The sequence below is a fragment of the Anser cygnoides genome, chromosome 2 (assembly GCF_040182565.1).
Source record: "Anser cygnoides isolate HZ-2024a breed goose chromosome 2, Taihu_goose_T2T_genome, whole genome shotgun sequence".
NCBI classification, from domain to species: Eukaryota; Metazoa; Chordata; class Aves; order Anseriformes; family Anatidae; genus Anser; species Anser cygnoides.
The window spans coordinates 121847513-121875290 of NC_089874.1; the positions used below are offsets into that span (position 1 = coordinate 121847513).

General features: G+C 40.1%; 1 protein-coding gene across 1 annotated transcript; it reads right to left on the reverse strand.

Annotated features, from left to right (window-relative positions):
- Nucleotides 1-26723, reverse strand: OPRK1 (opioid receptor kappa 1). The gene is made up of 5 exons (XM_013184873.3): nt 26354-26723; nt 25466-25834; nt 24655-24982; nt 9255-9607; nt 1-2279 (listed from the first exon to the last, which is right to left on the reverse strand). The coding sequence occupies exons 3-5, from the start codon at nt 24912-24914 to the stop codon at nt 1747-1749; spliced, it is 1146 nt and encodes a 381-aa protein (XP_013040327.1). The 5' UTR covers nt 24915-24982; nt 25466-25834; nt 26354-26723; the 3' UTR covers nt 1-1746.
- Between the last annotated feature and the right edge of the window lie 1055 nt (nt 26724-27778).

The following is a 27778-nucleotide window of genomic DNA, read 5'->3' on the forward strand; positions in this document are numbered from 1 at the left end:
TTTCAAGCACCAAACTCCACAGCCTGAACCTCATGCCTGCGCTCCACAGGGCAGCACCACCAGAGGGCTGTAGACACCAGGGACTGTTCGGGACTGGTCTAGTGCTGCAAGATGAATGTTGCACTGCATTTGTTCACCTGGTACCAAAAATATTTGACGTATGTCACTGTATTAATACTAAAAGATGTTGAAGTTATCCAGAGGGATGAATTTCCACAGCACTTCCATAAGAACTGCACTGCCAGCGACAAAAGAAAATCTCACAATTTGCATCTGTGTGCATAAAGGATTTTTGGTTGGTTGCTCCAGTACGACTGAACCAGTCTTTGTTTCTGAGAAAATTTCCTATGCAGTGAAGGCACCCTCATTAGTCATGATTTTGTATAAAGAATAAAGTTGTTAGGAAGATATATGGTAACCAAGTCTGCTTTTAGTGAAGAAAATGACAGCATTCCTCCAAACTTCTGGAAAGCAAGAATTGGGATAGTAATATATCACTATTGGGAAAACAAGAAACTATAGGCTGGATTTTAGGCACAGTTTTGCCATAAACTTACCTTCAGCAAGCCATTAACTTGTGTTGCTGTGCCTTGTTTTTTCCATCTTCATAGGAACACAAAGAAATTTACTGAATTCATAGGACTGCATCAAAGAAAATGTATTGTCATCAAAAAAATAGGAACTTTTCCAATCAAGCACCGTTAAACCATCCAACTTATTTAATCTTCATTTCCTCTTTATCAATCCAGTTAATCTGTTTGCTAATTCAGTAGTTTCTAACAACTCTTCAAATATTTATTTTGCTCTGCCTACAAGTTGCCCAGGAAAACAAGTACAGCACTATTTTTAAGTATGTCCCCTTTACTGAAAATGGAATGCGCTTATTTATTCCCATATAATGAATGTGGCACAGTTATTCATCAATTTTTTAACAAGTGAAGAATGTACAATTTTCTAGTCTCTTGTTGAAAATACACCCTGGAAATGTATATTATATTATCCACAATCATAAGTATACAAACATCTTGGAAAAATCACACACAGAAAATGTTACACAGAGGTGATTAAACACGTGCAAAAATATGCTAACAATTTTCCTTAAGTCTCAGTATTTTAAATGCTGCAATGCTTTACCATACACAGACACAACAAAATTACTTTGGTACGTAGGCAGATCATGCTTAGATTGAATTTCCACAGAACAGACAAATGTTACAAATATATTAGTTGAGGATAATATTGATTATAGTTCTGGCAGCATTCTGCAGAAACCTACACTCTTCACTGTAAAAGAGTATGATAAATTAAGTTGTCAAACTACATACTTCAGAAGCACTCGATGTTGGGGCAAAACTTTGTTTTTGGCATAACTTGGTGTTATAGCCAAATGCCACTTAATATTATATTACATAGTGTAAAGAGGAAACTCAGAGCTTTCTTTATCCAGAGTAAACTGGTACAATATTAAGGATCTCTCCTCTCCTAAAAAGTGTGCATTAGTACCTGATCAACTACAGAAAACACGATGCCAAAACCTCAGGTCCTCTTCATTTGAGCTTAGTTTCAGGAGGTTCTTACTTGTCAATAAATAACTTGCTTTAGTTCAAACGACTAAGATTTCTTAAGTATTCCAAAAATATCTGTCTAGGTGAGTCTAGCTCAAACTGCAGTGGTAATCTGTGTCAGTCCTAGATCATTGGATTCTTCTCTCTCTTGAGGACAGTAGGATGACATTTCCACGACTAGTCATACAGGTTTGTTTGTCCCATCTGTTTCCCTCATATAAGCTGGGTCTTGCACAGTGTTTCTGACTCTGCTCGTGCTCTGCCTGTCCATCCTCATCTTGAGGGGGAAGCAGAAGTCCTTGAAACATCTCTTGAAGTTTTCATCCAAAAAAGCATACAGGATTGGATTGAGGCTGCTGTTGGTGTAACCCAAAGCGATACAGAAATAATAGCTGGATATAGCAGCAGTACTGTGGGACACGTCCCCTAATGCTTCAACCAGCACAAAAATGTGAATAGGGGTCCAACAGATAATAAAAACTGCCACAACCACAAGAACCAACCTGGTGATGCGGCGCAGGTTTCGATCTTTCTCTCGAGACCCTGAGAGAAGCCGTACGCTTTTAAGGCGCAGGATCATCAGAGTATAGCAAACAATTATAATGAGGACTGGAATAACAAATGCAAAGACAAAGACACAGATTTTCATGAAGATGTCCCACCACACGTAATCTCTGTCTGGAAATTGCAAGGAGCATTCAGTGCTCGTGGTATCTAGAAATGAAATAAGCAAGAAGAAAATTGCTTTATTATTAGATACTCTAAACAATATGATTATCATAGCATAAGCTAGGAAAAGTGATTATCATGTAATGTGATACTAATAAATAGAGCTAGTATTAAATCACTCCAAGGAAAGCTTTCACTTACCACTGAAACTGGTTTTACACAGCTGTCTAGAAATTACTTAGAGAGATATGGGCTTTTTAAAATGCATAACATTGTATAAACTTTGCTTCCCACAGGAGAAGCTAAAAATGCAGAGTCACAAAAACAAAAATTTATAAAATGAGTTGAGCAATTGTTTCCATTTGAATCTCACTGAGATTTAAAGCCAGAAAGAATACCAGGTTTAACGGAGTAGAAGACTCATAATTATTATCAAACTATATATGTTTTTGTCTGTGGGAGGAGCAGATTTTTGGTATCATGAATGGTGGGAGCTGAATGAGATTTTGATTGTAGGAAGGTTTTGCCAATATATGACAATTGTGTAATAATCTTTTCCCACGTGTCTCCTTAGAGTACATGTAAGTGCTTGTATTCTGAAAAAACATTTTCTGGCAACAGCTTCTTTTCAGTTACATAGAAGCAAATAAAATATGTGCGTGTGCAGAGTCAAATGGAAACTGCTCTTTTTGCAGATCATGTCACTGACTGCAGTATCTAAGCCACTAACACCATCCCACTCCCTTTCTCCTTTCCCATGCCAGGATTCAAAACCACAGGCTCTCACATTGTTGTATAACCCAGAAATATTCCATCTGACAGGAGGTTGCTAAGGCATGAAATATGAGGTTTCATTTGCTGACCTCATTACAGCCTTCCAACATACAAACCACATGGAGAAACAAGGAATAAGATAAATGGCAAAGCAAGACAAGGGAAAAATTTACAGCTACTATCAGCAGTTAAACTGCTCTGAAGACAAGTCAAGTTAACCCAAGGATTTTTCACTCTGAATTGTAGCTTAGAGTTTATCCTCTCAAGCACTGCATTATTCTAGTGTTTGGTGGTATGTTTTATCCATTTATTTTCATTTTCCCTACTGAATTCTACATTTCTCTACAAATTATTACGTATTGGCTTTTATTGAGTCAGAGCTAAAGGTGGAAAGCTTCAATACACTGTTGTACATCACTTTTTCATGTCTAAAACAGAACCAGTCGGGGAAAAAAAAAGAAAAAAAAAGAAAAAGAAAAAAAAACCATCAAAATATATTTGCTTGCTATCAAAATGCTTCACAAATCAAGCTGATATTGCAGCTGATATTATTTTGAAAAACATCCCCAGAGGCTGGGGTGGGGAAAGTTATCCTAGAATCATAAAATTATTAAGGTTGGAAAAGACCTCCAAGATCACCTGGTCCAACCATCGCCCTACTACCAATGTCACCCACCAAACCATGTCCCTAAGCACCACATCCAACCTTTCCTTAAACACCCCCAGGAACAGTGATGTCACCACCTCCCTGGGCAACCCATTCCAATGCCTGACCACTCTTTCTGAAAAGAAATGTCTCCTAATTTCCAACCTAAACCTCCCCTGGTGCAACTTGAGGCCATTCCCTCTAGTCCTATCACTAGTTATCTGTGAAAAGAGGCCAACCCCCAAATTATAGTATCATATAGGCATTTCCATAGTTAGATATCAGAAAAATGTTACTGGGTGATATTGAACACTACTACATTCAAATAAAAGGTTGAAATTGAAACTAAATATTTTGAGTTTTTATTTTAAAGAATATAATGACTAATTGATGTTTCTGAAAGCTGAAAAGTGAAAAAAGTCTCCATCTGTCAAGACTGATGGAAAATGTAAGATGACAGCACAAGCATTATTTCATAAGGTTGCAACTTTCACTCAACTCTTCTAAATCCTTTGTGATTATATTTTAATAAGGCAATTTACTTTTACTTAATATTATTATAGAAACATCAATAATTATCTTCAAAAAAAACTTTCACGTTGATTATTTACTGCTAGTTGTAGTAGATCATGGCCTAGCAACAGCAGCAATAATACCCGGACGCAACTACAATGTCTAGACTAGTAAAGCCAGATGTGCAGTTTGGGACAAATGAGAGCTATGATTAGGGATGACTGCTCTAGACCACATCCAGCTACCACCTAATAACCCCTCCCTCTTCAGGTCTATTGATGTAATTTCACTTATTTATCAAAATCATTAGATTAGGAAAAGCTCCTGCTGTTTAAAAAGTTTGTGCCAGCCAAATCATCTTGAGAAAGCCACAGGAATACATATATATATATATATATATAGTTTTGCAGCCATTCCTGAGAAGACAGGAGCTGCTGAACAGCTGGAGTCATGCTGGAAGCATAAAACCTTCAGCTGCAGCTGGAAGAGCAAGACCAGCCACAGCCCAGTCATCATCCCTCAGCAAAGATTTCAGAGTCCAGGCAGCACTTCCAGTGACAGAAAAGGAAAGATCAGAAATTACTTGAAATTTTCCAACAGAAAATGAGAATTGTTAATTCACCAAAATTATTTCCCTAATCCATCCTGATCAAAATAATCTGAAAGAAAAACAGGGAAAAAAAAACTTGAAATGTTTCACTTTCAGAGTATTCAAATAGATCATTCTGATATACCTTTTCATAGCAAATTCTCTTTTGTTTTAGTTTTACCTTGAAAGATATTTTTAAGATGTAGTTTATTAAGTTAAAAATACTAAAGCAATTATATATAATAAATATAAACAAATGTCATAATATTAAGATAAAATAATGTTAATTCAGTGTATTAAATGGAATTTATATAATTATAAAATATAGTCATAAATATTCTCTCAGAAAATAAAAAAAGTATCAGCATAGTTAACTCATTTTTTTTTCTTTTTGATGCATAGAAAAGACAAAAATGGATTTAGCTTACAAAAAGATAAAGGCATGGATACTTTATATGTGTATTCCAACATATACTAGTGAAAGTCAGTATTGCTAATTTTCAATAAAATAAAATAAAATGTAAAAAAAAAACACAACCCTTTATTAAAGAATCTGAGTGGTTATGGCTGGAGGGAACCTATGGAGGCCATCTGGTCCAACCCCCCACTAAAACAGGCCACCCAGAGCAGGCTGCCAAGGACCATGTCCAGGTGGATCTCACAGCAATTTAATTTATATGTAAAATCTTATCCTAAATTCATTAATATTGAATGTTATCATAAGAATATATAAACCATATTCCAAATATTTCACTGCGCTCTATAAACGAAGTGAAAAACATTTTCACTTCATATATAGAATGCAATGAAATGTTTGGAACACGGAATCCTTTTCTTTTTCACAGTTAACATCAAGGATCAAAAAATATCGCTGTCAAAGATGCAAAATATCATACTAATTTTCAGGAACATTGAGAGAGAATAATATCCAATTTGTACTTTATACTTGTTGCCTGAAAATGTGCAGAACTAAATTTAGTGTCACAAAATGAGCACTTAAGATGCTCATACTGTCATACTGACTTTTCCCACTCTGGAAGCCATCTATTCCAAATAGATCAATATATTTAGAGGAAAATGCTGCACTTCAGAAGGTATTTTAGTGTAAATATATATTAAAATGTTTGATAAGATACCACTTAAGATTCATTTTACTCCTTATGCGGGAAGTCTATTTCAGTTAGGTAGCTTAGTAATACCTCACCTTCAGGCATCCATATTCCTCTCTATTCAATTGGAGCCTTCATGACACCGTTCCCCACAACATTCTCCTCGAGAAACTGGCTGCTCGGGGCTTGGACTGGCGTACGCTTCGCTGGGTTAGAAACTGGCTGGATGGCCGGGCCCAGAGAGTTGTGGTGAATGGAGTCAAATCTGGTTGGAGGCCGGTCACTAGTGGAGTCCCCCAGGGCTCGGTACTGGGGCCGGTCCTCTTTAATATCTTTATCGATGATCTGGATGAGGGCATCCAGTGCACCCTCAGTAAGTTTGCAGATGACACCAAGCTAAGTGCGTGTGTTGATCTGCTCGAGGGCAGGAAGGCTCTGCAGGAGGATCTGGATAGGCTGGAGCGATGGGCTGAGGTCAACTGCATGAAGTTCAACAAGGCCAAGTGCCGGGTCCTGCACCTGGGGCGCAACAACCCCAAGCAGAGCTACAGGCTGGGAGATGAGTGGCTGGAAAGCTGCCTGGCCGAGAAGGACCTGGGAGTATTGGTGGATAGTCGGCTGAATATGAGCCAGCAGTGTGCTCAGGTGGCCAAGAAGGCCAACGGCATCCTGGCCTGTATAAGAAGCAGTGTGGCCAGCAGGTCTAGGGAAGTGATTGTGCCCCTGTACTCGGCTCTGGTGAGGCCGCACCTCGAGTACTGTGTTCAGTTTTGGGCCCCTTGCTACAGGAAGGACATGGACGTGCTCGAGCGAGTCCAGAGAAGGGCGACCAAGCTTGTGAGGGGTCTGGAGAACAAGTCTTACGAGGAACGGCTGAGGGAGCTGGGCTTGTTCAGCCTGGAGAAGAGGAGGCTCAGGGGCGACCTCATCGCTCTCTACAGTTACCTGAAAGGAGGCTGTAGAGAGGTGGGGGTTGGTCTATTCTCCCACGTGCCTAGTGACAGGACGAGGGGGAATGGGCTAAAGTTGCGACAGGGGAGTTTTAGGTTGGATGTTAGGAAGTACTTCTTTACCGAAAGGGTTATTAAGCATTGGAACGGGCTGCCCAGGGAGGTGGTGGAGTCACCATCCGTGGAGGTCTTTAAAAGACGTTTAGATGTAGAGCTTAGGGATATGGTTTAGTGGAGTACTTAGTGTTAGGTCGGAGGTTGGACTCGATGATCTTGAGGTCTCTTCCAACCTAGAGAAATCTGTGAATCTGTGAATCTGTAATATTTCTGGGAATACTAATAGTACCTCTGATTTCTTTATTTTTTTTAATTATTTTTCAGCAATAAAGGTTCCATTAAGGCCAGAGAGGGAAGATTTACACAGACATAAGATTTATTCTGTAGGGAAAATGCATCTGGAAGGACACCTCTGGGAGCAATCCTGAACTCTGAGAACAAAAGGGACTAACTGTGTGTAGGCTTGGAACTTTAAATACAGTCACTTTCCTTTTAATATTCAGTTGTTGTTTAAATCTGAACCCAACAGAGGCCCCAGAGCATATAAACAGCAGCTATTGTCATCAACATAATATAGAGTTTCAGTACTAAGATCCAGCTGCCAGGCAAAGGGAGGATCTTTGTTTTTTTTTCCCCTTCACCATTTATCAGTGCAATTCATGAACACACCAGACAAGATAATTGGCAGTAAATGCTCAAGAGACACCTTAGATCAGACAAGCAGGGCTGAATGGTAGGGGCTGACAAGCATTTGCTAATAATTCCTAATCTTATTTGGCCCAGGTGAGGTGTGTATTACTAGTCGCTGCTTCAGGAGGAAGGAAAAAAAAAAAAAAAAGGCTGCCTGCCATGCAATGTGAAAAAGGCATTTAATCACTTCTGGCCTCAGAGCAGCCCTCTGAACTCAATGTGATGCTTACAGTGAATGACGAGAACATTCTGCTAGTTAAGAACACTCCTAACAAAACACCTGGTTGAGCCAATGTCTCATAGCCTTCAAGATTTCATCTGTAGTTAGACAATCATTCTTCCCACCTGGAGATGCTTGGAAGTGAATTTTTCCTGAGCTACGCAGTATTTCATAGAGCCTGTCCAAACTTTACTGGGGAGAAGAGTTACAGCACTGCAGACCAGGACGCTTGATCTCCCAAAAGGCTGATGAAGAGTTCCCAGAGAGTCTCTCCTCTCACCTACCCAGCATAAGACCAGGAGCAAAAACAACATCTATACATCTTCAGTGAAATCAATCAGCCTTTGAGCAGCTGAACACCGTTGTTTTGTTTGCATTGATCTATGCCAAGAGTTTAACACACACCATTTATTTTCTCTGCCAGATAAAACTGTGTCCTTATGTAAAGTTTACCAGTTCTCTTGGGAGGAGTGAAAACTTTCTACTAGAAAAGGTTGCTAATTCAGGAACTTATTAATCATTCTTCAGAAGATCATTTACATTGCAAAGAACACTACCACCAAATAAATATGTATGCCCTGTATTTCATAGGTTATATGTGTCAGGATGGCCTCAACATCAGGACATCATTAGAGGTTTCAAGCCTTTTGAATATACAGAGGTGCTCCTGCACTACTGTCATGCTTGTGGGTATGATGTATATATCTCCCCTTTCCCTGACAAGGAGGATTTCAAATAAGATTAACTCCCGAGCAGGCCAGCTTTGGTAATGAGTCACCAGTTATAGGAGTGAAATCTGCAGTCCCTTATGGATTATAAATTTCAAGTAAAGCCTACAAGTTCTCTGCACACAGATTCATTGACCTCATGTTCTTGTAGTTGCTTCCCTGCTATGCTTTGTATTCCCAATTCCTCTGCTGAAGCTTATTCCTAGCCTTTCCAAGTTTCCATATACACCCTCTTTCCTTTTTAAACAAGAACTTCTGACTTTGTCATTTACACTGGATTTAGCTTACTTTTCTCTCTCCAGCTACTGATTTTTTTTAGTTTTTTTTTTTTTGCCATACCTTCAAGTTCTGTGAAATGGCTCTTGATAATAAGTTCCCAAGTCTTAATACTAATGATGGTTTTAATATTAATGCCAATGAGAAGCAATCTACTTTCTGCTCTTGGAACTTCATCAGAACTACTCTCACAACACCTACAGAAAGCACCTTCAGCCCACATTTCAAGTTGGCAAGGGCATCTGAGCTTACATTATCTATACGTCATACAGTGATGTTCCGCAATATATTTCAAAATGTCAGAAATTTGGACATACTTTCTGAACCAAGGAACATGGGTGTTCTGTGTGTAAAGTGTACCCAAATTATTGAAGTAGGAACAAAACAGGTTTAGTCAATATTCAAAGCTACATTTTATGTCATTTGAGAAACAAGAAGACTCAGTTCCTTCAAAATGCTCACACTCACCTTCCCTGACTTTGGTACCTCCAAGAACTATTGCAGATATACCAACAGATGAGGACAACAGCCAGATACAGATATTGATTATCTTTGCCTTGAGTGGAGTACGGAAGTCCAGAGCCTTCACAGGGTGACACACAGCGATGTATCGATCAACACTCATCATCGTCAGTGTGAATATGCTGGTAAACATGTTATAGTAGTCGATCGAAATAACTATTTTACACAGCACATCCCCAAATGGCCAAGAGTTCATCAGATACTCTGTGCTTTGGAAAGGCATGGTTGTGGTAACTAGGGCGTCTGCCATAGCCAGATTGAAAATGTAGATGTTGGTTGCTGTCTTCATCTTTGTATACCTGAAAGACAAAAAATAGTAAAGGTTATATGATTGTATCAGCACATTCAAACATGTAATGGCTTTTCAGTCAGTCTTTGCCACAGTCATTTTTTCACTATCATTTCTAGTTTTGTGACAGAAGTGCACACGTTTAAGACCCTTGGAATTACAGTAAACACTTTTCACCCTGTCCTTCAGCACCTGCATTAATCAGTTACAACTATTCACCACAGACGAAAAGAGACATATGAATAAATTTAATCTAATTATCCAAAAGCTGGTTTCAATTCTGTATTCTCAAATCCATCTATAAGCAATTTCTCTTCTTCACTCCTATATTTCCAATTTCTCTTTTATCATCTGCATTTCCCAGTCCCCTCTTTCATGAATGCCAACATAAAAGATGATGACTAAAAAGTGTGATAACAGTAGGGGAAAAAAAATCAGCAATGTTTTATCTGCATCCTTTAATTTCACCAATATGAAACACTTGTTTTGTCCATGTGGTAGGAACCTTAATCCACACAGAGGAATAGGATCCCAGACAGCACCCTGCTTTGTTCTGCACAATGACCCAGTCTAACTCTGGGGGCATGACTCTGTTACAGGGTGCAGGGGACTGCTGCCAGCTTTGCTACAGACACAAAGCAGGAAGGACAGCCTCTCTCATTTCCATTATTACCACACCGATATACTTAACTCTCCTTTCTGAAATTCCTCAACAAGTAGTTACTTCTGCTTATTGCTGTTAATTTATTATGAGATTCAGTGACAGAGTTTCTCAAAACTCAAAACAGTTTCACCCACATGTTTTGAATGGGTCCCCAAACTAAAAGATGCACATGCAACACACCCAGAAACACATCAAGCTAGATTGTGCCAAGTATCATTAACGAATTTGCAATGGGGAAATGAGATTCTATCAGTTCAGCTAATGAACATGTTGGGCAATGTGTCTATTTATCTTTTAAACTTTGACATGTGAAATCAAAATTAATTTGGAAAAAAAAAAATATTGAGCAGAGTTCAAAAGAGCTGACAAATGTGCCTAGCAAATAAATTAAATATTAATTAAAATATAAGCAGGAATGTCATTTAGTGACCTACATGAAGCATGAAAAACAGCTTCAGTTTTTATGCTTCCTTCTAATTAGAATTCAGTGAGAAAATGAATCCAAATGCTAGTTCAAAACATGGAAATGAGAACTGCAAGGGGAAAGAAGGTAAAAACCCTTCTCACTCAGATGCCAAAAAGCTGTACCCGCTGCCTGAGATGACTGTAAAGATTCCTGGTACTTGCTTCCCAAGGGAGTGTTGCCTGCTGCCCAATGAACAGTTCTAATACAGGTTTATATCTTGAGCAAAGCCATAGCACTTGGAATAGCGGCCAAATGAAGCAGCTCTACAGCAATGGTGTGATCCCTATGGTCTAGTCTCCCTCTGCCCTGGTTTGAGCTTATCCAAGATAAAAGGCAGAATAAAGGTGTGGAAGCACCCACCAGTCAAAGCTGGGCTTCCCTAAACTTTCCAGAACAGCATCCTCAACAGAACCTCCAGCAGGGGAGGCAGTCTATCTTTTAGGTCACATTACAGCCCCTAAGAGACTGTAGAAACACAAATATGAGAGTATATAGCAAGGAGTAACAAATATAAGATGCATTATCAGACTAGGAATTTTCCATTTTCCTCCTGGGAGGGGGAGGTAGAGGAAAAAAAAAAAAAAAAAAAAAAAGCAACTCTGAGTGATGCATCTCAGTTGTAAGACTAAAGAAAAACTCACTAAGCACTCAACGCATATGTGCGTATATATATATATATATATATATACATTTGTAAATTTGGAAAGCCTACCTTGAAGCACCACAAAAATAAGTGAAAGAAAAGGGGCAAATTCTTACTGTGAGTAACTTAAAGACCTCAAAACATTTAGTTTATCAAAAAGAACACCAAGAGGTGACTTGATTACAGTGTCTGAAGTCCTCCACAGAGAGAAAATAGCAGGTACTGAAGAGCTCTTTCAGATTGGAAAGAAAAGCTTAACAAGGAGACATACATAAGAGTCACAGCCAGACAAACTCAGCTTAGAAACAATGATAGATTTTTCCTAACAACTAAGGTGATTATTATTGGGAACAAATTACACAGGAAAGGAGTAATTTTTCCTTCTTTTATGTCTTCAAATCAATGTCTGACGCTTTGCAAGTGGCTGTGCTTCAGTCAAACGCGAGCTACTAGACTCAATACAGGATTATTTAAATGAAATGCAATGGCCTGTGATAAGCAGAGGTGAAATTACTAATAGCTCTTCTGAATCACTACTTCTGTAAATCTTTTAAAAAATCCCCACGGATTTGGATAGGGAAAGTTTGCTTTCACATACAGAAGAATTTGTCTATCTTTTTCCTTTAAAGAAAATCAGAACATTTTCATAAAAAATAACTAAGAGGGTTTTATTAGCCTTAAATAATCAAATATCTGAAAGCCTTTCTGTCTCATATTTCTTGTTCCTGGCAGCCTGAATTCAACTTTTGTTGTGCATGTGACGCCATGACACAATTTAATTACACGTCCATGTATACTATATTTTCCCATTACCTCTTTCCCCCACCCCTAGCCTTCCAGTAGCAGAATAGGAAAGACCCTCTGTAAAATAGAACTTCTTTTTTAGGTAATTTCAAAACTCAAAGTTTTTAATCTGCAATATGAATCATGTTCTCTGTATACACAGTGTGTATTAATGATATTATAAATGTAAAGTGAGCAATTTTGATTTTTTGGACTACACAACGTATGCATGAATAAGTAAAATAATTTTCCTCAGTCCAACAAGAAGGATGTCTTGTCTTGTACAGGTAGTAAGAAATACATAGTCATCCAAGCATCAGCATTTAGACAACCTTCAATGTAAGCAAATCAAAGTTGTATATGGGACTGAAAATATATTTAAAAAAAAAAAAAAAAGTGTCATTCTATCTATAAAACTCTGTGAAAGGCTTTGGCTCATTTCCCTGATCCAAGCACATACCAACGCTGTCTTTGATAGCCTTACCTTCTGTGTGCCTGCTGCCTCCCAACAGCTCACCAGCCAAGCAGTCTCACGACTAGCTGGCCTTGCCCAAATCCCCCTGAGTTTATAGACCACAAGAAGGTGCCTCTTTGCATTATTCACTCTCAGCCAGAACAGGCTCCTATATTATACACTCTTCCCCCTTGTCCATGCTCAGTATAGCATGAGACTTTTAATCTTAGGGTCGTGGGTTTGAGCCCCACGCTGGGCACACAAATGATGCACAATGCAATTGCTCACCAACCACTGCTCGGGGATAGGCCGAGCATTGGTCAGCGGGTGGTGAGCAATTGCATTGTGCATCACTTGTTTTATACACATTATTAGTAGTAGATTAGTAGTAGTACTAGTATCATTATTATTATTTGTTTCCTTTCTTTTCTATCCTAATAAACTTTCTTTATCTCAACCCACAAGCTTTCACTTTTTCCTGATTCTCTCCCCCATCCCACTACCAGGGGAGTGGGGGATGTGAGCAAAGGGCTGTGTGGTGCTTAGCTGCCATCTGGGTTAAACCACAACACCCCTTTTCTGCCAGACTGGGAACAAGAAGGAGGAAGACTAATAAATAATGCTCCAATAAATACCTTATTACATTTAGGCAATCAATTCCCCCAGGCACTGCAGAGCAATGATGTGTACCTAACTAGAGGATAAATGGTTCACTGGTTAACCTCAGCAATGCTAAGTCTAAACACTTTTTACTATTGTAACCTTAAATCTCATTGACATCATTTTTTTATTTTTTTATTTTTTTTACATTTACGCAATGTAAAGAACTTGATTACTTTCATCTGAAAGCAGTGGCCTCCACATAAATGAGATGCTGGCCTTTAAAGCTGTTAGGCAAGATGGATTAAATCACAGAATCATTCAGAAGTTCATAAATTCAGAAGAGCCTTTGAGAATCTGGACTCAATCATCCAAACTCCTTTTGAATTTTTGGAATTAAACATCTAAAAATTATTAAATGCTTAGATGCCTCTGAAGATATGTACTTGCAGGCTTAATCAAAAGTCCAGTTAAAGTAATGGAGTGAGAGCTGTTGCAGTCAGACACTTTGAAGTGGACCCTGATAGAGTCTTGACTCTAACACAAGATGAGCAATTTGATCACTTTTCTACAACTCATTTCTATTGCACTAAAATATTGGAGGCAATATTTTGGAAGGTTTGAGCATCCCCCCCCGACACTCTTCATTCACCTAAATCAGCACTCGAAGAAGGCAAAAATAGCGATGGAGTAAGGGAATCCTGCCTTCCTTTACAAAATTAAAACTATTGATCAAATAGTTGAATGTTATTTAAGGGAAAATACTGCTATCTGCTTAAATTAGCCTAGCAGAGCAGAATGAATTAATACTAATGTTACATAGGAATGGCAAGTCTCACTGATAAATCAGCTGCTAGCATCTTTTTGCAAGAAGCAGGAAATCCTCCGATGACTTAAATTAGTTGATGGATTTTGCAACTGCTTGTCAAGCTATAAGCAGGTCTCAAGCCTCTGTAGGCTTTAAATACCCAGAAGATTTATGAAAATCCTGCAGAAAAACAATCAAGATAAAAAGAAAACTATAATTTGGATATATATTTTGGATGAATATATGGTAATGTTTTTTAAGAAACAAGATTAAAATGATGTGTACTTACATATCACAAGTAAAATTCTCAAAGCAATCACATCTTAACCTAAGTACACTTTCCAAAAGTGGAAAGTTCTCTGAGACTGACTTTGGACTGACCTTTAGAAAATTTCCACCATCTCTCACTTAAATCATCATTACTGTACTTTTCCTCATGGAGCAGAGTTTCCTTTGCATGTGTTTTTAAGACACTAAATAGGATAAAAATTACACCTCCAACCCAATCTTATCAATGAAATTGGGGTGATTAAAGAAGGAATCATGCTAGTAAGAAGTTGGTGCACTTTCAGAAAAAAAAATAAAATTCATTAGTAAACCTGCTAGCAGAGCCCCTTAAAGGTGTTATCTCAAGAAGAAGAGAGGAGTGTGGTTCTACAGTACAGCATAATACTAGTAAAGTTAATAAAAACTGAGAAGGTAGATCTGGTCAAAAATTTGTCATGTACCTGAAATAGGCTAAAATGTTCCCTGCAGTGTGAAATGAGGGGTAGGGAGGGGAGCAAGTCTAACAAATATACTACAACAATGTTCTGCAGTAGCAGAGTGAAAGTACAAAAGCATGAAATACAAGGTATAACAAACATATTTTTGGCAGATACCTGAGCCAGCGAATGTAAATGAAAGCTAAAGCACATCTAAAAGCAAATTACAAAAACACCTATCACCAGGATGCAGGCTCTGTTCCACTAGGCTCCTCTGAATGATGTATATGGAGATCAAGCAGCTGAAAAGCTTATTCATGAAAGCTCTAAATCTCAAGGCTATATTCAGGGCACGCTCAATACCATTCTCCGTCAGAACAAGGAAAAAATAAAAAAATAAAATAAAAAAAAAGGAGGAGTATGCATTCCAAACACCAATTCAAAAGGATGGCTCAGCTATCTTTTGGATCTTCAAGCTCAATGTAAAAGGTTTATGATAATATGAAGCTAAGGTTGAGGTCAAAAGAAGAACGCAAAAAATCAATATGCTGCTGCTTCCATGTTCACATTGGGTTATATGTTATTATTATATTTTGAATGACAGACAGAATTGAGCAAACAATTAGAAAACAATTGAGTCTGCCACTTTAGGCAAAAGCAAACATTGTTACTGTACACAGTTAAATTTTGTTTGTCTGCAACATCAAATTAGTTAGGAGCTTATGAAAAATTGTATATGTTGCCTTCAAAATAGTATCCTAAAGTGGAATTCTATTTACTCATAAACACCTGCAGGTACCTATTTTTAAGTGGCTTAAATAATACATGATCTTGGCTTTTATGCTTCCCTCAGGGAGCTTAATCTACCGGAATGTCAGAAGATATCACCAAAATCCTGACAATTTACCACTACAATTATTCTTGTGAACTAGCCATAGGCTGAGCCAGAACGAGATCTTCCAGATTTAGATGTAGAAACATTCCTACCTGAGCTTCTGAATTAGGGAAGAGAAGGTTCAAGTTTACATATAACCCAGTAAAAAGAAAAAAAAAGAAAAAAAGAAAAAAAAAAACCTCTACATAACTAGGATGAACTATTTTTCTTCCTTCTATGATAAGGACTTTTAATATTTTTGTGTGAGTTCAAAAGCATCTTTTTGAAGAAATATGCTTAATGTTAGAAACACCAATACTCTGAAATTTGTACTTCTATGGTTTTGCTAGGAGAGCTCAGAGAGACCTTGAGAGCACTGTGATTTATCATGTCTTATATTGAAATAGAGGGAATGCAGAATTTTACAAAATTGGTACTTAAAACCAGTACATCTCATATTATCATTAGGGAGCCTAGACAAAATGTAGACTATGTACCTGATTTTTTTGACATCTAATGGAAGAATCCAGTCCTTGTCAAGCAACTGACTCTGTTGAGAAACTTTATGCAGCTGCAGATGCTTTCTGGTAAACTGTCAGGTTACACTGAGTGTTACAGGGTGTTACACAGCCCATCCTAATCCTTCTCACTTGCCACCTGCATATTAGCCTAGTGAGCTGAGTCTCTGTCTCAGGTAACATTCACTTTTCCCATTGCTCTTACCTCTTGAAAGCCTATTTTCTTCGTGAAGGACATCATGAGCCCCCTTAACAGAACAAAACGCTTCCTATCTTCTTGTAGGAGTGGGAAGAGAGTTTTCTGTGCAGTAGAATAGTGATTGCCTGGCAGAGAGAACAGATCTCATTGCTCAGGGGTACAGGGATAGCAGCTCCCTCAGAAGTTTTTTCAGGGTCTTGTTTTCCTGCTACTTAGGTAGCATACATATGCAGAACTTGGCAGAAGCAGCCAAATGCTACTGAACATTTATTCTCATCTAGGTGTTTCTGCAGGAGAGAAATAAGGAAAGAATTCAGAAAATACTCACAGAGGGGTCCTGTGGAATGGGTATCACTCTTGTTCTCAGAACAAGACATCCAGCCTCCATTTTGCCACAGGGATGAATAATAACTGCCACTGCTGGGAGTGTTTTATAGGACAACTACACAATTGGGTTGTGTGGAGACCTGAGACTCAGGTCAGCAATCCTGTAATGGAGTTGAATGGGAGACAAGGGACCTCCCTCTGTAACAAGTACAGGATTATCTTGTAAGGTAATGAATGCATACACTAACAGTAAGCCAGCTCAGCGAAAATTCATAAGTCCCTCTTAGGAGGCAGCCCAGAGGCACTCTCTGGACTTTACTCATTCATCTGTTTTCCTCACTTGCCTCAGAGAAGCCCCCAGCACAGACCAACTGAGCACACAGTTTTCCAAAGGAGATGAGGTAAGTGAAATGCAGGAAACATTAAGATATAGTTGACTGAAAAGCACAACTGATAGCTTTCACATTAAAAATGTTTTTCTTCTCCAATGCACTTTAACAAACCAGTCATTCTGAAAGCCATGTAAAAGGGTAGGTTGCAAAGCTGTTTGTTGGCTAGCAGAATGGTAAAATAAAATTTCTGACTGTGAATAGTAATTGAACATAATGAATAGCTTGTCTGAACTAATCCTACCATGCAGACTCCCACCACTACTCAAGGAGGACTTTCTTAGTTGCCCCATGTTAATCACTGTGGGTAGACTATGAACGCAGCAGGCAGTGAATTTGGCTAAATAGTCAGTCAGGAAATGTAATGTCTTCTGTCTTCCATATGCTGGGTAGCTAGGTTTGGCAACCCTAGGTATGCATTCACAGTGCACTGCAGAACGGCACCAACTTTATAATAGAGAAGAGCAGCCAGGCAGAGCACCGTGCGTTGCACAGGTGCAGTGGTCTGAGGAACAGAGAAAACAGAAAGGTTCTGCACGTGTTCTTGCCATGGATTAATGAAAACTCGTGCTCTGAAGAAAACCATGTTAGGTTCTAACAATCATGCAGAAAGGAAAGAGCTTTCATTTTAAACAATGTCTCGAAACTGAAAATAGCAAACTGCCTAGAACTAATTTTCACTTCTCTAGGGATTAAAAGCTGAATCTAATGAGATCTGAACCCTCTGGTTTCAGGATAAGTAAATATTTCAAAGATAATACACAGTCTAGCATGCAAATTTCCCAATAGGATCATAAAAATGCTGTGCACCTCTATATATTATTTATTTATATCTTTTTTATATTCTGCAGAATGCCAGCATGGGTCAAACACACCTCTTTCTATGTCCTCATTCCATCCGTACACACCCCTTCCCCAAAGCTAATTCAGTTTGTGCACTCATGCCTGCCAGTAAACAAAATGACATTAATATTGGCATTTCCTCACGCCTCTCAAATTCCCCCAAAGAGAAAAACAATAAACAAAGCACAAAGACTGACTTGAGGAGTAAACACAGGGTCCACACTTTGAGAGAGTTTTCTGATAGGAGGACCAAGAAACATTAAGCAAGGTTCCTGGAAGTAGATTTTATAAAGTTTTTCCTGGTTGCTTTTCCTTTGGAAAGTAACTGAAATTGAAACTCTCCTTGGGAACTCACGTGTTTCAAAGAATTTCAGGTAAGGGACCAACAAATCACAGTTTGAATAGAGTGTGAAAGTAGGTAGACAGCAAGGTTATCCCCCCTTGCCCATAGTGCATCCTGGGCCAAAGTCACCATGTTAAACATTTTCTACCTCAACACCCTTCCAGCAAATTCAAACTCTTACATTGTGCAAAACTAAAGGAAGGGTCCCCACTCTTCCCTCACTCTGTCCCCCTCACTGTTTCCCTGCTGCGCTCCCTCCCCACATGCTGGCCAGGAGCATAGTCCTCCGCACCCATCTCCCAGCTGAAGACTGATGATCTGTCTCAAGCTTCCTGCCTTGCCAGCAGCCAGACTGGAAAGTTCTTGTAAGTTTTCACTTTCTGCCAGTTCAAAAGGGCTCCCCATAATTTGTCTTGTTTCCGGCCATTAATTCCAGTTATGCCTTTCTCTGAGAGAGATGACTACCTGGCTGCTAGCCCAGCGGAAGTGTCTGGATGGATACCAAATTACTTTCCAGAAGCCAAAGAGATTACTCACTATAAGCTATTGCCTCTCTTTAATATTCTCTCCAATAAATATTCCTTCTAACTCTTTCCTGTGCTCTCTCTAGTTTTTCAGTATCAGATCTTCTTATCATAGCATGTTATCAGAAAATCATGTTGAATTTCTTATCTGCTTATAAATCCCAGGTCTTACTGTCTAGCAGGATATTAAATATATTTTAAAACATTTAATTTTGTTTAAATGAACTGCGCTTGACAAACTACCAATATTTTTTTTTATAAACCTGTTCTACCTGCTCTACCCTGGTCTTTGTGCTATCTGTAAAAGCTGTCAGCAGTGACCATCCGTCAAAGTCTTGTTGATAATAATGCCATGTCTGGCCAAGTTCTGCACAGCCCACCAAAAGTACCTCCATTCAGCAAGGTGAGGCCAGATGTTCCTTCAGGTCCTGTGATGAACTACTCTCAATCTACTTGATGCCTCTGGACTGATAATAGTCGGGTGTTATGTGTTTCACCAGGTAAAAATAGGTAAAAATCAATAAACTTCAAAAAGTATACTACAACAAGGCCTTTACATTCAGCAGCTAATCCCATGATTTCATAAAAGAATGAAATGGCTGACTGCAAGTAATAGAGAAGAGGCAATTCAGCTAGGTTGACTGTCCCCAGTTTCATTTTTCATTTCAGAACAATATAATTTCCAAATACACTTTAATAAATTTAGAACAATAATTTAAAGCACATTAATATGTAATCTTTGATGTTATCAAAATCTAATACAGATCTAGACCAGTATATTAAATCAATTTCATTTTTGTATATGTGTCTACTTTATTTTCATTATGGTTTGGAATGAACAGTGGATAAAATTTAAAAACGATTTGGAAAGGAGCTGGTTTTAGATGATATTTCTTAAAAGACTCTTCCTGTTACATAAGATGCCACTTGGTTCGATGAATATCAGAACAGAAATGTATTACTAGTTACTCTTTTTCTTAAACATTAGACTGAGCAGCAGAATACAAGCTTCGTCTTCTCCCTTAGGAATGAATATACATATCTGTGACACAGCCTCTCGTTAAAACTGTTTTTGAATGTAGAAAATTATTCAGTTCACTGGAAGCTTGAAAGATAATTTTAAAAGTAATACAGGACTGCTTATTTAAGAATTTGATGTCAGCAGCTGTTCTCAATAAATGACTTCATTAACAATGGAGGTAAGGCACATGCAAAAAGTCAGTCTGGAGCGGGTAAGAGGCAGTCACATGGCTCCCACAGAGTTTTTACCAGAGTATGTTTATGGTTTTTGTAAGAGCCAATCCATTGTTAAAATCGTAACTCAGCTTTCATTTAGAGAACTTTTGTTCCCCTCCAGCTATCACAAGAAAGCACCATTTTGTTTAAAGTTTGCACTAACATTTTGAGAAATCAATTCAGGAGAGGGGAAGTGGGGGAGGGAGGAAGAAGAAAAAAAAAAAAAAAGGACTATTTTGCTTCCAAGGACAAATAATTTTGTTTACCAGCTTCAGCCATCTATTTTACTTCCAGAAAATAAGGCCTGTGAGGGTTTGAAATAGACTCTCATCATGTTAAGACACACAAAAATGTGTAACTTTACGCAGGTGAGGTAAGATAATTTCACGTGGTTTCTACAAAAATATTTTGTGCCTCCTCTTCTCCTCCACAGGGGGACTGTGCTTCCCACATTGCATCTGCAATTCCCACCAGTTTAGCAAGCAACATGATTCCTTGTTTCTCTCTTACTGTCTCCCAATGAAAAGCAGCAGCTGCAGGCAAGTGTTACATCCCGTGTGCCCCGCTGGCTGTTGGCTGACAGCAGACCTCTCAGGGCTTGTACAAGGACCACGCATCTGATCATAACACAGGGAGAGCTCCTGCAAACCTTAGAGAGTGCCAAGAGTGCAGGTTGCACTGCATACATAAGGCAGAACTACTTTCTGCATATTAAAAATCACCGTTCTCAATGTGCCTGAGGAACCTGGGGTGCTTACATTAGCCCTGGTCTTGCCTAGGATATTTAGTGATTGAGTTTTGGCTTTTAATCTAACAGTTACTGTGTGCGTTTAAAGAGAATAAATACCCATACTTCCATTTTATATGAGGAATCTGAGCCACAGAGCCACAAAGTGACCTTCTCAGGTAAGAACAATGTGTTGTATCCCAAAAGTAAAACCAAGGGAAGAATCCAGGTTTCCTGAAACGTGGTTTACCAGGCTGTATGGCTACCACAGTACTAAAGTACCATTCCCGCCCTGCTTTCAACACAGCTCTCTATGGGAGCTGGAATGATTGGTTGCCAATATGAGGAAATTAGATAGATACCCGTACAGTGGTGAAAAACGTCCATATTACCTTATTTCAACTCTAATGTTTTCCTATCACACAGATTTCTCAACACATTAAAGAGATATATTTCTCTCTCTATTTTCTCCAATGCATTTTTCTCCCTATGTCTTTAAACTATATGAAAGAATATATGGCTGCCTCTGTCTCAACCTACACTTTTCCATTTATATGTGGAATATATATGTCTTTCTCTTCTTGCCTTTTCAACCCTTCTGTTTTCTTCCTGCTTCCACTTTTGCACTCACTGAAGCAGAACACACACCTGTTTGTCTCAGGAGGGATGCACCATCTCTGTGCATGTTGTCTCCTCCTCATTACTGGGCAGAGGGAAATCCCACCCACTCCCTCAACACTGTAGGTATTTGGACACCAGCTGTCCATCCTGGGAAAAAGCTAAGGTCTGGAACATAGCCCAGCCCTCCAGTAAAGGAGTTGTTACAATCATGTAGGAAACATATATTTGAAGTAATTCTTTCCTCCTTTAATAAACTGTGAAATGACATGGTTTGCTCCCTAACCAAAATTGAAAGATCCCATGGATTTATCAGATGCAGCTACTTAACTTTCAGGACTTGTACACGCCACTGAAGTGTCATTCTCCCGTCACTTCTGTGGGTTTTCCCTCTCAGCAGAAGCACAACCACCACACCCGAAAGATATTTCAGACACCCAGCACTCTGCATGTATGCTGCTGGGATGGTGACTTGCTGGTCTCCATGAGCTCCTTCAGCAGCACATGCGAGGACATAGCTAAGGGCCTACCCTTGTGTTGGTCTTAAATCAAGGAACAGGTCAAGGCCTGCCTACTCTACTGCTTCTGGCTGAATTTGAGCCTGCTTTGGAAGGGTCTCAAGACCATTTGGAGACTCCTGAATCTACCACAGCATTGATACTTCAACAGTTTCATTGAAAGTTTCAGAACATCAGGGGTATTTTTTATGTCACGCAAAAAGTGTCTCGGTGGTCGACTGCTGTGGTTTAACCTGGACGGCAGCTAAGCACCACAGAGCCGTTTGCTCACCCTCCCACCAGCACAGTGTGATGGGGGAGAGAATCAGAAAAAAAAAAGTGAAAGCTTGTGGTTGAGATAAAGGCAGTTTATTAGGACAGAAAAGAAAGGAAAATAATAATAATGATGATGATAGTACTACTACTACTAATGTGTACAAAACACGTGATGCACAATGCAATTGTTCACCACCTGCTGACCAATGCCCAGCCTTTCCCCAAGCAGTGGTGACTTTCCCCAGGGTGACACCCCAGGCCAGCCACCCCATATTATTTGCTCAGCATGACGCCCTATGGTATGGAATACCCCTGTGGCAAGTCTGGGCCAGCTGCTCTGACCGTGTCCCCTCCCAGCTCCTGCTGCACCCCCAGCCTCCTCGCTGGCAGGGCAGCACCAGGAGCTGGAGAGGCCTTGGCTCTGTGTGAGCACTGCTCTGCAACAACTAAAGTGTCAGTGTGTTATCAGCATTATTCTCATCCTAAATCCCAAACACAGCACCATAACAGCTACAAGGAGGAAAATTAGCTCTATCCTAACTGAAACCAGGACAATGACAATATCAGTTGTTGTTTAATAGAGAAAAGGGAGGAGGAGACAGGCTTGCTCTGCCTGCTGGTCCAGTCAGAGTTAGGAAGAGGAGAGCAGATCCAGGATTTGGAGACATGAGACATGGCAAAGAGGGGATGCACAGAAACCCTCTGCTCAACTGGTGGATAAAGAAGAGCCATTTTCCCATCCTCCTTGAGATCCATGGCAGCTGAAAGAAAGGCAATGTGGGATGGCAAGGGGACAGGTTCCCCCTATGCCTTGCCACCATCTTTCACAAACTTCCCACACAAAAGCACATTACTGCAGTCTGCATTCTTCAATGGGTCATTAAAACTTATCCTGAAGTGCAATCATGCTGAGAGAGGATGTGAGGGAAAGAGAAAGGGAGATGAGAGGCTAGGACAAAAATGAAAAAATACAACTCTTGCATGAACATTTGGAATATTTAAACAATCCAAATATAATGTAAATAAGTTTGTAATGTAATTGCTGGAACTGGTAAGAAAGGGAGGCAAGGCTAGCTAGACCCTCACAAAAAATAATCTTAGGAGAGAAAAAGAACAAGAGAAAAAAAAAAAAAAATATATATATATATATATATATATGAACTAGTGTAATCCATACATGTTAACTTTCAGGGCTCTGGCTACAACTGAAGTTTTTTCCACTTCTCAAGCCAGTTAATCAACACTACCGCTGTTAAGCAAGTGATGATTTAGAAAAACTGCCTGTGCCACTATGCATGTCAAGTATGGAGTCTCTCTTCTTGCAAGGTAAGTTCAAAAAGAAAAGAAATCTCTACTCTGAAAGAAGGGTAAAAAAGCGGGAAGGAGTACAAAATCTACAGGACCACGAAGATGGAGCAAACCAGTTACTCCACATTGACCACAGGCATCTTTATCTATTAGACCAGCTTTTAAAGGGAATTTTACTTCCATTTTTCAAGGGTATTCACCTGGTTATAACTCATCTTTCACATAGTACATCATCAATAACTTCACTGCTTCCAGTTAACTTCCCTCTATATCAAGTCTAACAGGGTCATTTTGCCATTCTGCAATTGCTTGACCCTTATCATGCACTCTTTATGAACAAGATCCCTTGCAATCCTTCCATTTTTCTTACTGTGCTCAAGCTGATGTTATATAAGGAATGAATACTCCACAGAATTATTCTTTCCAGAGGTTTTTTTTCCTTTTTTTTTCCAGCATTCAAATAGAATGTGAAGCAGGGTTCCAAGAAGTTGTACGATTTCAGTTCCCTTGGTTGCTCATTATCACTCTGCTGAACTGCACTATCCGGGCATCTTTATAAATTGCAAATGGACAGGACAAAAAGAGAGAAAAATCATGCTGGGAGCTAAAATATATGCTAATGTACAAGTATTGGTGCATTTCACTAAGTATTTTAATGTGAAAAACTAATTGATACAGATACACAGCTTTGTCCTGCTTCTGGAAAAACAATCGGAAAGGTCTCTGCATCTGCTTTGCTTTCTTCAAGACACCAACAACTGGAGTTAAACACCACTAAGCAGAGAAACAACACACCTTGGTTTATGTTAAACATTTCCTTTTTTTCTCGTCCTGTTAAACGAGCCACTAGGTGACAAGGCAGCAAAGTATCAGTGTCCACACAACTAGACACATAAGCCATCCCTAGGGGACTCCTCACAGGGGAGAAAAAAAAAAAAAAAAAAAAAAAAGGCTGCTTTGCAGAAGTTTCCTTCTCCACTTTCCCTCGGACAAGGGCAGCCTCTCATCCCTAGAGGGCACCCGGTGAACGCAGCTCCCGGGCACCAAGCACCTTTCCTGCAGGATTCATCACTTTTAACCAGCTGCTCCCTTCTGCCTGAATCTGCGCTTCCAGACAAGCCTCAGTGACTGAAAAGGTTTGGAGTCATTCCAGCTACCTTTTCTTTTCCACCTCCTCATATATGCACCCCACCAACTGATAAATTTCAGGACAGCCATTTGCATCCCTTTCAAACAGGTACCCCAAAGCCCCTTACCTTATGATGACAAACATGACCAGAGAGTTTCCCACCAAGCCGACCACAAAGACCACTGAGTAGACAGCGGTGATGATGATGGGGATGGCGGGGGAGATGCTGGTGTGGTTGTGATGGGTGTCCCCGAAGGCCCCGGTGGTGTTGCTGTCGTAGTCTGCCCAGCCCAGGGGCCAGCTGCTGCTGGTGCTGGGGGGGCGACAGGGCCCCGGCAAGCAGGTGGAGTCCAGCTCCTCACGGAAAATCTGTACAGGGGCATCCATAGGGGCCACAGCCCCCACGGGCAGGAGAGAGACCAGCAGGGGAGCGCAGGCTGTGGGAGGCAAGTGTGCTGAAAAGAGAGGGAACGAGGCAAAAGTGCTGTCACGGCCACTGGATGTTCAGCCCTCTAAAATTTGTACCTGTTAAGGGAAGCTCTGCTGTGGCAGGAACTGTAATTTGCCAAGCAGAGATTTAAGTAAACCGCATTCAAATTCAAAAAAAAAAAAAAAAATGCAAGTTTTACATCTCGGTGTGTAATGGGTAAGTGCTGCTCCTCCGGGTGCACAAGGAAAGTTTTCCTCCACTTTCAGAGATTACACAGAGAAACAAATCAGATGGGAAGCAGCTCAGATCCACCCCCACACTTTAACCCTGTCTCTCCCATCCTCCATATTTAAATCAAACAGCATCCTAATGACAGGAGCTCTTTAAGCTCTACTACAAGCAAGGAGAGAGAAACCCACCACCTCTCTGCACATCTGCTTTAACTTCCAGCCCTGAGTTATCTTTTTCCAGATCCCCTATCTGCTTCCAAAGAAGGGACATGAATTACCTCTTTCAGTCCAGGGAAAGGAAGAGAGTCCTCAGACAGATGTTCTTCGCAGGAAAAAAAGCATCCCCATATCTTCTGGAAGTACCACAGATCTTCTTGGACTTTTTGAACCTGAGGCACCTGCACCTCTGGAGGTGCGTGCTGGCAGCCGAGCCAATTCCCGAGCAGGAGCAGTGGCGTGCTAGCAGCAGTTGCTGCTGTTCCAGCTCCCACCACTTCGCCTTTTCCCTCCCAGGCTCTCTCTGCCTCCCTCTCCCCCTGCCAGGGCTCTGGCAGCACTCTGCTCTGATGCACGCGTTCTCCTCCGTCTCTGTCCCTGCAGCTCAGGAGCTCACATGACTTCTGCCTAAACGCTCAGAGGCAGACAAACTAAAAGATAAGCAAGAAATAAGTTCTGTAAGGAATGAATACTTGGTTTTACTCACTTTTCCAAATCACCTTTTCTCATTTCCCCTGCACTCCCAGGCCTCAAGCAATGATTTCCTCTGCCTTATTGAATTCTGCATGCTTTTACAGGCTAGTAGATGCTGAATAAAAGGATTTTTTTCAGTTTACATCCCTTGTCTGGTCCACCAGCCTTTTCCTGCCTCAGCTTCACAACTGTACGTCCCAAATGCTTCTTGCAGGGTGGCTGTGCTCCTATTCCCTTATACCTGTAACTCAGGCAGAAGCAGGGTATCAAAGCAGAGAGGCAGAAACAGCTGAGAACACCCCGATCACTGTCCTTAATTTATTCAAGCCATGCCACACGGTGTGAGAAGCTAGGCATACCAGCGATAGAGAAGTGGCACATGCAGAAATCAAATCCCTCGGAATTGATCCCGTAAATACTCCATCAAGTACCAACACCACTTAGTGTTCAGGATACCCCTTAATTTGCACACAGACCTTGAAATCCCCACCAGGACTCCCTCTAAATGGCAAATCGGAGAGGTGAGGCAAGAACCTGAGAAGTAGCCTCTCCCTTGGAAGAAGTGGAAAATGTCCAGACTGGCTGCACCTCAAAGCTCCCAGCAGGACAGCAGGTCTCCACAGGCAACTGCAGACCGTTGTGCCTCTCTGGGCATGTGTCGAAGCTCAGACATCCAGAAAAGGGGTCGTGAGTTTCCTTCATCCTTCTAGAAACTTTACTTCAGGTTCCTCTTGTCTGTGATAAGGCTGAGGTTTCTATTTTTAAAACATTTGTTTCTTTCTAAACCTATAATCAAGATGAGAAATGGTGTCAGCTGTTGAATCAAAAGTTATTGAGATTTAAAAGGTACAGAATCCCCTTTCTCAGAGGCAGAGGCTCAAGCAAACATGGTGATGGCTCTGACAGTGGTTCCTGCTTCCTCCAGAGCATCAGCATCTGCTCATTACCTGTCTGAAAAGCTGTCTGAAAGTTTCACCTTTAATGGAGATGTCAAAAAGTGCAAGACAGCAAACACACAGCAGAAACACCCCCAAGCCAAATACATTTTGAAGGAGAAACACAGGCCTTTGACAATAATCATAATTTCTTGGAAGAAAAACTGAGATCCTAACATAAAGTGTTCTCGCCCTCCACCCCTCATTTTTTCCCTCTGTAATCCATGGGCCCATGCAAATGCACCAAAAGGAATTACTACCACTGCTTCTTCTCCTACATATATTTATTTGGCAATTTTTAACTTCTTGTGAACATCTTCACTGGACTTCTCCACATTCTGGAATTAAAAAATACAGGAAAGCCAAAATATAGCAATATTTTAGCATTCATTGATAATCCGTCTCTTAAAAACCATTGTTTTATTTGGATTGTACCTTAAATGTGAGCATATGCAGCTGCAAAATAATCAATAAAATGGATTATAAGGGTTAGGCTGGTGATACGGAGGAAGAAGCAACAGTTTGTCATTCTGCAATTGCTACAGTTGGACAAGAAACATCTATATGAGGAAGAAAAGTTTGTTATTGCTCTGCATAAATCTCAGGCACAGATGGTGTGAAGAAATCAGTAGGATTAATTAACAGCAGACTCAAAGATTTTTCAAGCATCAGTGGCTGGACAGTGCGCTCCTCTTTCCCTAGCTAAATTCTGTGCTGAAATTCTTCAGTCATCTTAGAGTTAGCACAAAAAAGTTGTGCTAACAGCTGTAGTCACTGACCCTTAATGGAGTAAGTGTACCTTATAGCTGCACGGGACACATGCCCTGAAGTCACAGGGGAAGACAAAGGAGTTTGCAGATCTAACCTGTCTACACACCAACACTTCTGCCTGAAGCCCCCCGATGGAGCTTGCTAGACAAAAGGCCTTGTGCTTTCAGGGGAAAGCAAGGAAATATTTATCTTTTT